The sequence below is a fragment of the Aristolochia californica genome, unplaced genomic scaffold, assembly GCF_029961685.1.
Source record: "Aristolochia californica isolate CCGP_79_NKW_82.1479 unplaced genomic scaffold, dmAriCali1.0.hap1 SCAF_14, whole genome shotgun sequence".
NCBI classification, from domain to species: Eukaryota; Viridiplantae; Streptophyta; class Magnoliopsida; order Piperales; family Aristolochiaceae; genus Aristolochia; species Aristolochia californica.
The window spans coordinates 23978769-23990955 of record NW_027181815.1 but is presented as its reverse complement, the minus strand read 5'-3'; the positions used below and the strand labels follow the sequence as shown (position 1 = coordinate 23990955).

The window sequence follows — 12187 nt, the reverse complement described above, 5'->3', positions numbered from 1 at the left end:
TCGAAAATGGGAAGAAAACCCAACAGAGTGGAAAGCGCTCTGTGCAAGACATTCATCACACGGTCAGTTCCCCTGTCACGCGTCATCTCGAGACCGCAAGGGGGCCTACCCAAGGGATTGTTGGGTCTGTGCAAGGAACACATCACGAAGTCAGTCCCCCTTACACGCACCATCTCGATTCCTATAGGGAGCCTTCCCGAGGGACTGCTGGACAGCAAGTAGGGCTGGCAACCTCGAGCAACGGGTTTCTATCTAGCACATGTCCCACTCTTCAGATCCCACCCGACGAGTCACACCACTTTCGGAATCACTCAAGAGTGGAACGGAAATATCACTGAGAGTGTCGAAGATATTACCCATGGCATTCCCCTCCCAAAATGTTCTGCATCTTTCGGTGATTGGCATACCCAGCTTCCAGATAACACACACATCGAGCTCAGCTACCAAAACAACTTTGTCGAACAAGATACCCCTCCTCAAAGAACCGAAATGGCGTCGCCTCCCACCTCCCCTTCTCACCCTCATCATCTCGATTCTGCGCCAATATTCGAAGCCACTGCTCCCGTGCACTCGGCTTCTCCCCTTGTCCTAGCAACCTACCAAAGAAGAAGGCGCCGCCAGGAAAGCACTATTAATCACGGTGAATCTAGTTCGACAAAACCTCGGCCTCCTGAGACCTCCTTCCCTCCCCCAAATGAAAGGTCGTCTCCGCTAGTGGAGGAACTCCAAGTTTAACGCCATAAATACGATGATGAGACGTGTCAACAAATGATGAACTTGGCACGTCTCATGGGAGTTGTTTATAAGGGTCAAACAAATGATGAACTTGGCGCGTCTCATGGGAATTGTTTATAAGGGTCATATGCCGGGGGACAGCACCACTCCAGGAGCCCAAAAGAAAGGTAACAAATGATTTTGTTATCTTGAAATGTCAGAGGAATTGGTGTGGCCCAAAAGTGCAATATGATTTTTAGTTTCTTTTCTATTGTGATTCTCCAAGAGACGAAATGTCAGGAGATGAACGATGCCATTGCCATGGAACTATGGGCATGCCCTTCAATAAAATGGGTGGCAGTCAACGCCATTGGTCACTCCGGTAGCATTTTCGTTGCCTGGGACTCTACTATTTTCTATGCTCTCAATGTTACTGAAGGCCGCTTCTCTTTGGGAATCCAGTTTCGGGACCACTCCTCCGACATAGTATGGTGTGTGGAGGGAGTTTATGGCCCTACAAGATATCGGGAGACAAGGTTTTTTTGGGAAGAGCTTTTGGAGCTCTATCAGTTGTGGAGACTCCCCTGGCTATTTGCAGGGGATTTTAACGCTCTCTGATATTATAATGAGAAGAAGCCTCCAACAAATTTCATATTTGCTTCAATGCGAGGGTTCTCGGATTTCATTGGTGGTTGCAGTCTTGACGAGATATCTCTCTAGGAAGAACTATACCTGGTCAAACGGCCAGCAGCAACCAATTCTTTCAAAACTGGACCGCTTTTTGGCCTGCCATGACTGGTTGCAGCTTTTTGGCAATGTCACTAGAAGAGTGCTCAACAAGGTGAATTCTGACCATTGGCCTATCATGCTCTCCACCTCCTTCGAAAAATGGGGGTCCAACCCTTTTCGATTTGAAAACTCATGGCTCTCTGAGAAAAAATTTTGACTCCCTTATAAAAGGATGGTGGGTGAAGGTCCAAGCTATGGTAGGAGGGAGGAGGCTTTCCCTCTCAAGCTGCGATTTTAAAAGGAAAAATTAAGGAATAGGCCACAAGTCGTCGTGCCTCTTTGGGTGCTAAGAAGCCATCTCTCCTCTCTCGGATTGCGGATCTAGACCTGGTGGAGGAACAAAGGTATTTATCTCCTGTTGAGTTCACTTCCCGAAATTCTCTAAATTCTGAACTTAATACTATTCTACATCAAGAAAAAATTTGATGGAAGCAAAGAGCCAGATTTAAATGGCTGAAGGAAGGTGATGCCAACACAAAGTTTTTCCATGTCGTCGCATCAGCAAGAAGGAAATCCAACTGAATTACCTCATTATGTATTGATAATGAGGTAACGTCGCGTCGGACCTCAATCACTAATGTGTTGATTCAGTTTTTCACAAATCTATATTTGGAGGAATGTACAAATAGACCAAAAGTTCAACACATAAGCTTCTCCCAGCTCTCCCATGCAGTCGCTTCCCTATTAGAGTCCCCTTTCTCAACTAGAGAAATTGAGCGGGTTGTACTTGCTCATGGAATGTGATAGGGCTCCAAGCCTAGATGATTTTAATGGAGATTGTCTGAAAAGGATCTGGCCAAGGCTCAAGGAGGACATCTCTGATATGATACATGGTTTCTTCATGAACGGTATCACTTTTCGGAGCATCGGCGCGTCTTTCATTACCTTGGTCCCGAAGAAGTCCAACGTTAAAACCAATAGACTTTCGACCTATTAGTCTAGTAACAAGTGCATATAAAATCATTGCACATCGGCTAAAGACATTGATCGTGATCGTCATCCAACGTGGGCAAGGCGCCTTCCTAAAGGGGAGAGAAATCTTATACGCCACTATGGCAGCTCATGAGCTTATCGATCATTTCAGTAGTAACAAGAATCCAAGAATTGCTCTCAAGCTTGACCTAGAAAAGGCTTTCGTTTGAGTAAATTGGGTACTCCTTGATGAGCTAATGGAGAAAATGGGCTTCAATGCAAAATGGAGATTTTGGATCAAGAGTTGCGTGGGTTCGGCCTCCTATTCTCTCATCCTAAATGGTTCGGTTTGCGGGTATTTCAAAGGGACCAAGGTAATCGGGCAAGGAGACCCACTCTCTCCGCTTCTCTTCAATGTTATAGCGGAATTTCTCTCTTTAATGTTTTACTCGGCTGTGGCTCGTGGGTGGCTCCCTCCTACTAGCCACTAGCAGGCTTTCAATATCCCCATTCTACAATACGCAGATGATACCATCATTTTTGGGATCGGTAACATGGGTAACGCCAGAAGGATCAAAGCAGTCTTGGGACTTTTCAACTAGCCTTGGGGCAAAACGTTAACTGGGGGAAAACTTCCCTCATAGATTTCAATGTAAGTCCTGAGCTACTAGATGAGATGACAAATCTCTTTGGATGTAAAACATCTAGCATCTCGTCCACTTACCTTGGCCTTCCCCTTTTCAATGGTCGCATAAATCAAAGTCTTTGGAACCCGGTGGTGGAAAAGACTGAGACTCGTCTGGCATTCTGGAAGGGCCATTTTCTCAGCAAAGCACGAAGACTCATTCTCCTAAAGTCTTGTATTGCAAGCATTCCGAATTATGCTTTGTTTTTTATGCCATGTCCCGCCTCCATATGCAATGACATGGATAAGTTAAAAAGAAGATTTCTTTGGAAAGGATCGAGTGATACCTTTAAATATCATTTGGTCAAATGGGAGGTGGTTTACCAGCCTAAACAAATGGGAGATTTGGGGATTCGGAAATCAAAGGAAATGAATCAAGCTTTGCTCTTAAAATGGATTTGGAAGTTCAACACTATATCTTCTAATCTTTGGAAGGAAATGGTAAAAGTCAAACTTGGTTGTCCTTCTCCATGGTGGACTTTGGGAGGTAATCAGAGGGGTCTATTTCCAATTAGGAGATCGATATATTCACTTATTCCCGCATTCTCCTCTGCTAGCAGATTTCATGTTGGAAATGGCAGATCATTAAAATTTTGGGAGGATTGGTGGACAAGACAGAAACCACTTTAGTCTTCGTTCAGGAATTTTTTCCTCTTCTCTTTACGAAGGGAGATATCAGTTGCCGAAACTTTTGAGGGGGATGGATTGAACCTGCACCCTAGACGAGGTCTTTCTAATACAGAGGCATTAGTGGCTTGCAAGTTAATGGAATCTCTTCACTCTTTAAGACTGAGGCCTTCAGAAGTCGACAAGCTGATTTGGTGGCCCAACAAAAGTGGAATCTTCACCGTGATCATGAAATTTTCTTTGCATTGCGTCTTTGTGCTCCGCCAAAGATTAAAAAAATCATATGGAGCGCCTTACAAGGAAAAATACTCATAGCCGATGTGCTCAGAAGAAGAGGCCACCCTGCTATTGATCCTCTCTGCCCGTTTTGCAACTCAAAGGTTGAGATAGCCAGTCACACCTTGCTTCAATGCTCCTCGTGGAATGTGTGGACTTCAATCCTCAGTAAGACAGGGCTTCAATTTTGTATGTCGACAGATTTGATCTCTTTCAGTAAGTCGCTCAATGGTACCCCCTTCCCGGGGCTTGGAAAGCTTATGGTCCTTGCTTGCACTAGCTTCATCCCGTGGGGGCTTTGGAATGAGCACAATCGCAGGCGATTGATGCTAAATGTGATTCCGCGGAGAGAGTAGCCGAGCATGTTTTGGGTCAAATCTCAGCATGACTTCTTACCAAGAAGCTTTTCTCCTCCTATGTGGGTTCCTCTATCCACGACAACTAGAGCACAATGGAAAAAATGAGGTTTGCATCCAGGGCCCCAGTTATGCAAGAATGGACCCCCCCCCCCCCCACTCCCCCTCCCCTAGAGCACGGTTTCCTAAAGTTGAATGTTGACGGTTCCTCTCTTGGCAATTCCGGGATTGCTAGCCTTGGGAGAGTTATCTCAGACCCCTCTGGAAACCAGCGCTTCTCGTTTGCTGGCCCGTTAGGCATTGCTGACTCAACATCGGTTGAGCTCCAAGGCCTCCTCAATGGGCTTCGTGTTTTCAAAGACAATTAAAGTCGCCCTCTTCACATTGAAGGAGACTCAATGGTGGTAATTGGTTGGTGTGAGTATGTATCCTCTCCCCCGTGGCGCCATTCGGACTCTTTTAGGGAGATTCTTAAAATTGTTTCTCAATTTTCTTGTTTTTGGTCTCACATTCCGAGATCTACAAATTCGGCAGCAGATGTGCTTGCCAGGACGGAAGCAACCCTTCAATCTCTTGTTGTTAGGGATTTTCTCCTATCTCCTTTGTAATTTTCTCTGTTAATATATACATCTTTTTCCAAAAAAAAAAAAACTAACAAAATGCGACAATCCAACATGTAGGGTATTTGAAGCATATTAACAAATGTAAATTACGAACCTCCACAACATATTTTTGACACAAAAGTTATAATTTCTTTTTTTATTAAAAACAAGAAGATCTGTGTCCACCCAGTAAATATCCTTCTATAACATTAACTGCAGTGACTTGGACCTTGGGCTCAATGGTCACATGACAAGGTTTCTAGAGAGAAATTCAAGTTTCACCAGGGTAAACGGTTTCAACATTCAAAACAAAAAACAAAAAAAAAGAACAAACAGCAGTACTTATGAAGAGCTTACCAATTTAAGAACATCCAGAGCAGCAGAAGCAACAGTATGAGGGGGAGGTTTCTTAATTTGAGCTGAATCACCATGGCAACGCAAATCTACTAAAAGAAACTGCATACAAATTCTCAGTTTTTTTCTTCTCAATTTTGATAATGTATAGCAATAGTGACATAGGTAAATCATTATAACCACTTTCACCTTATAACAACAACTGACCATTTATTCAAATTTGCAAACCATAAGAATGAACCGAAACAACTGTCCTTCTAACAGCATGATCTTTTAGGCTGGTTGCAACCTTATCCCTCATCATTAGTTCATTATCATAACATGTTATTGCAGTTTGCAGATGATACTCTCTGTTTCTCTGTGTGTCTTAATCAGATAATATCTATTAACATTTTGTCAATTTATGAATTAGTCTCAGCACAAAAAATAAATTGGTCTAAGTCGGCTCTTATAGACATCAATCTCTCATCTGATCAACAGAATATGTCTGCCCAATTCTTTGGTGGTAGAGTGGGTTCATTGACAACTTGATATTTGGGTCACCTCTCTTTTTAGGCAAACCTAATAAGCAACTCCAGACCGCTGTATTGGACTGATTAAAGATGAGGCTTATGACATGGAAGGGTAAATTGCTATGCCTTGCAGATAGGAGGGACACTCCTTACTTCCAAGTTAGCAGGTATTTCTATTTACTACCTCTCTTTCTTTCCGTGTCCTACAGCCATTTCTTCTCAACTTGAGTTAATAATATAGAGATTCCTTTGGGGGGGATATAATGATGAATTCAGGTATCATGGAGTCAATTGGGATGAGGTTTGTCTTCCCAAAAAATTTGGTGGGATGGGTATTCAATCACTCTCTAATGAGCAAGGCTCTCTCCTCTTCAAGTGGTTACGGAGTTTTAGATCCGAAAGAAACACTTAATCGAGACAGTTTCTTAATGTTAAATACAATTATTCATACTCTTTATGGGTGCTTCCAAAGTCTGTTTCCTCTTAGAGCATCAAGTTTATGGAAAAGTGTTCTTCTATTAAAACCTTATTTCAGTCAGGGCCTTAGGTTCCAGATGGCACTGTAGTTCGTTTTTGGTATGATGAATGGATAGCTGATAAAAGTCTCAATGAGGCGTTCCCATCTCTGTTTCGTCTTGCCAAGAATTGTGATATCTTAGTCACAGGTTTACATTAATGGCTCTAGGGTATTTGATTTTCATCGAAATTTTATGGGAGGATGAGGTGGAGGAGATTGGTCGCCTTTTGTCTCTTCTGGAAAGACAACATCTTAGTGGTTTTGGGGCCGATGAATTGATATGGAAGCTGACTGTTTCTGGTTGTTACTCAGTTTCATCCTCCTATGAATCTGCTTCACCCATTCTTCCCTGCAGCTACCAGTTGCCCCAAAACTGAGGTGTTTTTTATGGTGTACCTCTTAAGGGTTGTGTTCTAACAGAGGTCCAGCTTTCTAAAAGGGATCAGATGATTCCTGATTTGAGTTGTAAAGTGTGTAGTGGCTTTGAAGAAATAGTTGATCATCTTTTTATTTGTTGCACTTCCGCTCAATCTTTGATGTGGCTGTTTCTTTCTTAAATTTGGTTTTCAACTTTGTTTCTCATCAAGTTTTTCAGATTTCATGTTTCAAATTTTAAAAAAAGGCCTCTTTCTAAACTTGGTCGGATTTTATGGCAATCCTCTTTTGCTGGTCGTTTGAGCTATTTGGAAGGAAAGGAACAACAGTGTTTAATGCTAGAAGTAGGTCCATGGGTGGAATTTTTTATAAGATTGTTCACTATCAGCATTTTTGGATTAGTAAATTTACTAATTCTCAAATCCTGCCAGATTCCGTTCTAAAGATGCATTGTCAAGATATTGAGGCTTCTTCAGATCAGGAGGTCCCTCGCATTGTGCAATGAGACTTTTTTTTTTTTTTTTATAAAAATGTATTTATATTAACAAGAGAAAATTTACAAAAGAAGAGGGAGTAAATACCTAACAACAAGAGATTGCAAGGTCGCTCCCTGCTTGGCTAGCACATTTGCTATTGAATTTGCAGATCTCGGAATGTGAGACCAAATACAAGAGAGTAGTGAGGTAATTTCTAAAATCTCCCGAAAGATGTCCCAATGGCGCCAAGGCGGAGGGGAATCACACTCGCACCAGCCAATGACCACCTTCGAGGACCACTACAATTGTCTCTAAAAACACGAAGCCCATTGAGGAGGGCATGGAACTCAGCCGACGTTGAATCGGAAATGCCTAAAGGGCTGGCATAAGGAAAACGCTAATTGCCGGATGGATCTGAAATAACTCCCCCAAAACCAGCGATCCCAGAGTTGCCGAGAGAAGAGCCAACAAAATTCAACTTTAGGTAAGCAGCTTCCGGGGGAGTCCACTCCTGCATGGCTTGAACCTTGGTCCCAATGTGCATCTTTGCCAAATTGTTCTAGTTTTCACGGATAAAGGTACCCTTGAAGGAGGAAAAAGACTTCATAGTCAGAAGCCATGTTGAAATTTGGCCCGACACCTTGTCCGCTACTCTTACCGCTGATTCACTTCTAGTATTGAAACGCCTTCGGTTACGTTCATTCCAAAGCCCACACGGAACGAAACTGGCACAGGCGGAGATCATCACTTTACTGAGACCAGGAAGAGGATAGCCAATGAGCGACTTGTTGAAGGAGATCGGATCAGCTGACATACAGAATTGTAGCCCCAACTTGCAAAGGACTGAGGTCCACACATTCCACGAGAAGGAGCACTGTAGCAGAATATGACAGGTGGTTTCAACCTCTGTATTGCAAAAAGGACAGAGGGGGTCGATACATGGGTGGCCCTTTCTTCTAAGCACGTCTGTTGTGAGGATCTTACTTTGTGCAATGAGACTCTCCTCCTCCAGGTTTGTTAAATTGGGTGTTGACAATAGTTCTATAGGCAACCCAAGCCCCGTAGAGGGTGGTGTCATCTGGGATCATTTACGTAAAAAAAAAAAAATTTGAAATAAGATGTGTAAGCTGTATTAAAAGATCATTTACGTAATATTCTCAGCACTCTTTGTTTCTTTTTAATGTAATTACTTATTCTCTCCTTCTTAATGAGTTCTCACTATTCTCAAAAAAAAAAAAAAAATCCAAATTCAATATAAATACATCCACACAAAGAGGGAACAAAACAAAGTCAAGCTAAACAGTCAATATGAAGGTACCTGCCACATTGGAAATTCTTGTGCTAGCCTCCTAGCAAAGGATCCTGAATTTATTATACATGAACATCACTGCTAACGTATGACAGCAAGTTACATTAATACTTACATAATTAAATGCTTACCCCAGTTCTTCCTGCTACCAAGAATACCATGCAGAAGAACAGCAGTAGGTGGATCAGGTACAGCAGAGCTCCATCTAACCTGCTCCAGATCTCAGGTATGTTACACTAACTTATAACCAAAATATGTCAAAATGAAAGATCAAAATACTGGATGTTTCTTAGCTATTACCTGCTTCACGTTTACTTTCATATATGAACAGACAGTAAGTAATTTTGTTCTCCTAATCAGTTAATATAAAAGAATATCTTTAGGCTAAGGACCATTTTTTGAGCTCAGACTCCTCAACAAAAGTAGCCTCACATAAGTTAAAATAAGGATCAGTGCCTCATACCAGGTAGTACAAAACCCAGTACAAAATCCAAGATATCTCAGCCACAAAGTGAAATATCCCACCAAGATTTAATTTTATCGATTGTAATGTGTCCCATCTACGATGGAATCTGAGATACATCACCCGGTAATCAAGATATCTCAGCGCTAATGTAAAACCTTAGTTAGGACAAATCTTGTGGTTGTAAGTAGGAAGGAGGTCTCCTAATCATACTTTATTAAATAAAACTCCACCAGTTAAAAAATCAAAGGTTTCCAAATTTTAGCTAGTCATTTTTGGATGAACCTGAACCCAATTTTAACGTAGTGCAAGAGCACAACAGTTAGCCAGTTAGTGTCCTGTTTGGTTTGTACGAAATTCCTGTTGTCGATTACTCAGATCTGTTGTCCATTACTCAGATCTGTTGTCCATTTGTTCAGGCTAGAACACGGGAGGAGTATTAATGGGAATAACTTCACATTGGTTGAAGTTCAAAAGAAACTTGTGGCTATTTTTTTTAGCAAAGGCCTCCTAAAGGATAAACCTAGACCCATTTATAACTAAATCCAATAACTCATCTATATGGAATTTCTCAACAACTACTTGTTATAGAAGCTCTCTTCCATCCAAATAATACTCCTGTTGTCCATGACTCAGATCTGTTGTCCGTTTGTTTAGGCTAGGACATGGGAGGAGTTTTAATGGGAATAACTCCACATTGGTTGAAGTTCAAAAGAAACTTGTGGTTATTTTTTTTAGCAAAGGTCTCCTAAAGGATAAACCTTGACCCATTTATAACAAAATCCAATTACTCATCTATATGGAGTTTCTCAACTACTACTTGTCACATTTCTCTGCATTGTTCACTGAACTCTTTTTTTTTATTAATGGATTCTTTCTTCTCAGTTTGTTCAGAAGTAAATAAATGAAGACATATATGAGAAAAAAAAAAAAAAACATTGTCCTCTCAATAGTTTCCTCCACTTTTTTTTTCTTCTTTTGAGAAAGTGATGATTTTATTGCAAACAAAGAGAAAACGGAATAGCCATCAAGGAGGCACTCCCCTTACAACAAGAGATTGTAGAGAGGTTTCTTGCTTAGCAAAAGAGCCAACAACAGAATTTGCTGATCTGAGTACATGAGACCAAGTACATTGAATTGAAGATACAATATCCGAAATTTCAAAAAATCATTCTCATAATGTCAAGGAGGATCGAAAGGGGAGAAGCATCATCCAATCTCCACTTTGAAGTCACCTTCGATGATGAGAGCGCCACTAAGACAATCCAAAAGATGATGAGACCAAGTAGGAGGGTGGATAACTCGGCAGCAATAAAGTCGGCCAAGCACAATGGACCAGAGTAGGAAATGAGAGTACTGCCATCAGCTGACAAAACAATTCAGCAATTCTAAGTCAGTGTCTACTTGAAGTGCAAACTTGCTGGGTTTTCATTTTCCCTACAGATTTGAAGTGTGAACTTGGTCTTTAGGGTGTGTCTTCATTCCAGATACTAAGCATCAAGGAGGTGAGCAATTGGATGTAATCCCAAATCAACCCTTCTACCTTAGTCCTTTCAATAACTTCCTGGCTTGATAAGCCACATCCTTAGGGAAGCTCTCCTTAAGTTTGCACTTAAAGTCCTCCCATTCCAATGACACCTCTTCCTTTTTGGCATCAGTGACCCAACGCCACCACTAAGAACTACGTCGTCACACATAGGGTTGGCATCGAACCGAGCCGGTTTGCGAGTAGCTCGAGCTCAGCTTGGTTTAATTCGGTTCAAGACCCAAATTAGGCTCGTTTAAGTTAACGGGCCAAGCTCAACCTGCGAGCTAGCTCGTTAACTTAACGAGGACCCGGAAAGCGGGAGGTGCCTTCGAGTTCGAGACAACTCTTCGTCTTTTGTTCTCGACTTCTCAGGAATCAGGAGGGACAGGGAAACGGCGTTCGGCAGATGGCGATTGAGCGAAAATGGGGGGAATTTCATCCTCTCAGATGGCGATTGAAGCCATCATTTGGGACTCGTCTTTCCTCCCCCAAAAAAAAAAAAAAAATTCTCTCTCGCACTCGGCCTTCCTCCCCTGAAATTTTTTCTCCTGCTCTCGTCTTTGTACTCCCTTTGGCTTCTTCTCCCTTCGTCATCTTCGTATCTCTTCTCCCTTCTCATCGTCTTCGCATCTCTTCTCCCTCCATCTTCTTCGCATCTCCTCTCCATGTCTCTCTCGGCCTCCCTGTACCTTCTCTCTTTCTCATCTCCCTCTCTCTTCTCTCTCTCGGCCTTCCTCTCCCTTTTCCCTCTCGCTCTTGTCTTTTCCCTAAAAATCCTCCCAATTTCCTTCGATTTAACCCATTTTGGTTTCGATTTCCTTCGATTTCCCCATTCCAGCGTCAATTTCTTCGATTCTACTTCAATTTCCCTTGATTTTCCCATTGGGTTTCGGTTTTCCCCAAATTTCCCTAAACCCTAATTTTTTAATTAATGTACTGTTGTATTTGATTTAATCTTAATTTCTGTGTGCGGTATTTGTATTTATTGTTTAGTTTCTGCATAATTTCAGGATATAGGGTTAGGGTTTATGGTATTTAGGGTTCAATTTTGTCTTTATAGGGTATAACTTCGGGTTTAGGATTAGGGTTTAGGGTATTTAGAGTATGGTTAAGGGTATTAGGGTTTATGGTATTTAGGGTTTAGAGATTTTTTTGTTTTAAAAGCGCGGTCAGGGTAGGGTTAATAGAAATTAGGGTTTACGGTTTAGAGTTTGGGGTAATAGGGTTTAGGGATTGGGGCTTTTAGGGGGTTTAGTGTAAAAAAATTAGGGTTTAGGTTCTGGAATTAGGATTAGGGCTTAGGGTTTAGGGTTTAGGGTTTATGGGGCTAATGGGTGGGTTGAGTCCAGTTCAAACTAGGCTGAGTCACCTACATGAACGTCCATTAGCCAACGAAACCCGACCCCCATCACTGAGGTACGGTTCGTAGTGACTGCAAAGTCATATGGGGCTCTACCAGGGGTGTTCGGTGAATTTGGACTTGATAAGGTCCGATTAGCAGGTGTAAATGATGATGAAGATAGCGATGATAGCGATGGTCTTGTGGATGAAGACAGCTAATCAACAAACATTCGAAGGCAGCATGCATTAGAATCCACAAGAGCCGCACAATTTCGAGATTCCATAGCAACTCGCATGTGGAATGATCATTGATGGTTGTATCTTATTACTTTTGAACATGTATTTTGTCAT

At 41.9% G+C, this 12187-nt stretch overlaps 1 protein-coding gene across 3 annotated transcripts in view; it reads right to left on the bottom strand.

The window, feature by feature from the left end:
• The window catches only part of LOC137950094 (abhydrolase domain-containing protein C22H12.03), a 46346-nt gene that overhangs the window by 29948 nt on the left and 4211 nt on the right, over nt 1-12187 (bottom strand). For 2 of the 3 annotated variants that reach the window (XM_068796468.1, XM_068796471.1), the window contains exons 4-6: nt 8636-8714; nt 8514-8557; nt 5319-5417 (exon numbers count right to left, since the gene is read on the bottom strand). In XM_068796468.1, the coding sequence (XP_068652569.1) occupies nt 5319-5417; nt 8514-8557; nt 8636-8714 (222 nt within the window). The remainder of the gene's footprint in view (nt 1-5318; nt 5418-8513; nt 8558-8635; nt 8715-12187) is intronic. The other variant, XM_068796470.1, reaches the window with a different exon arrangement.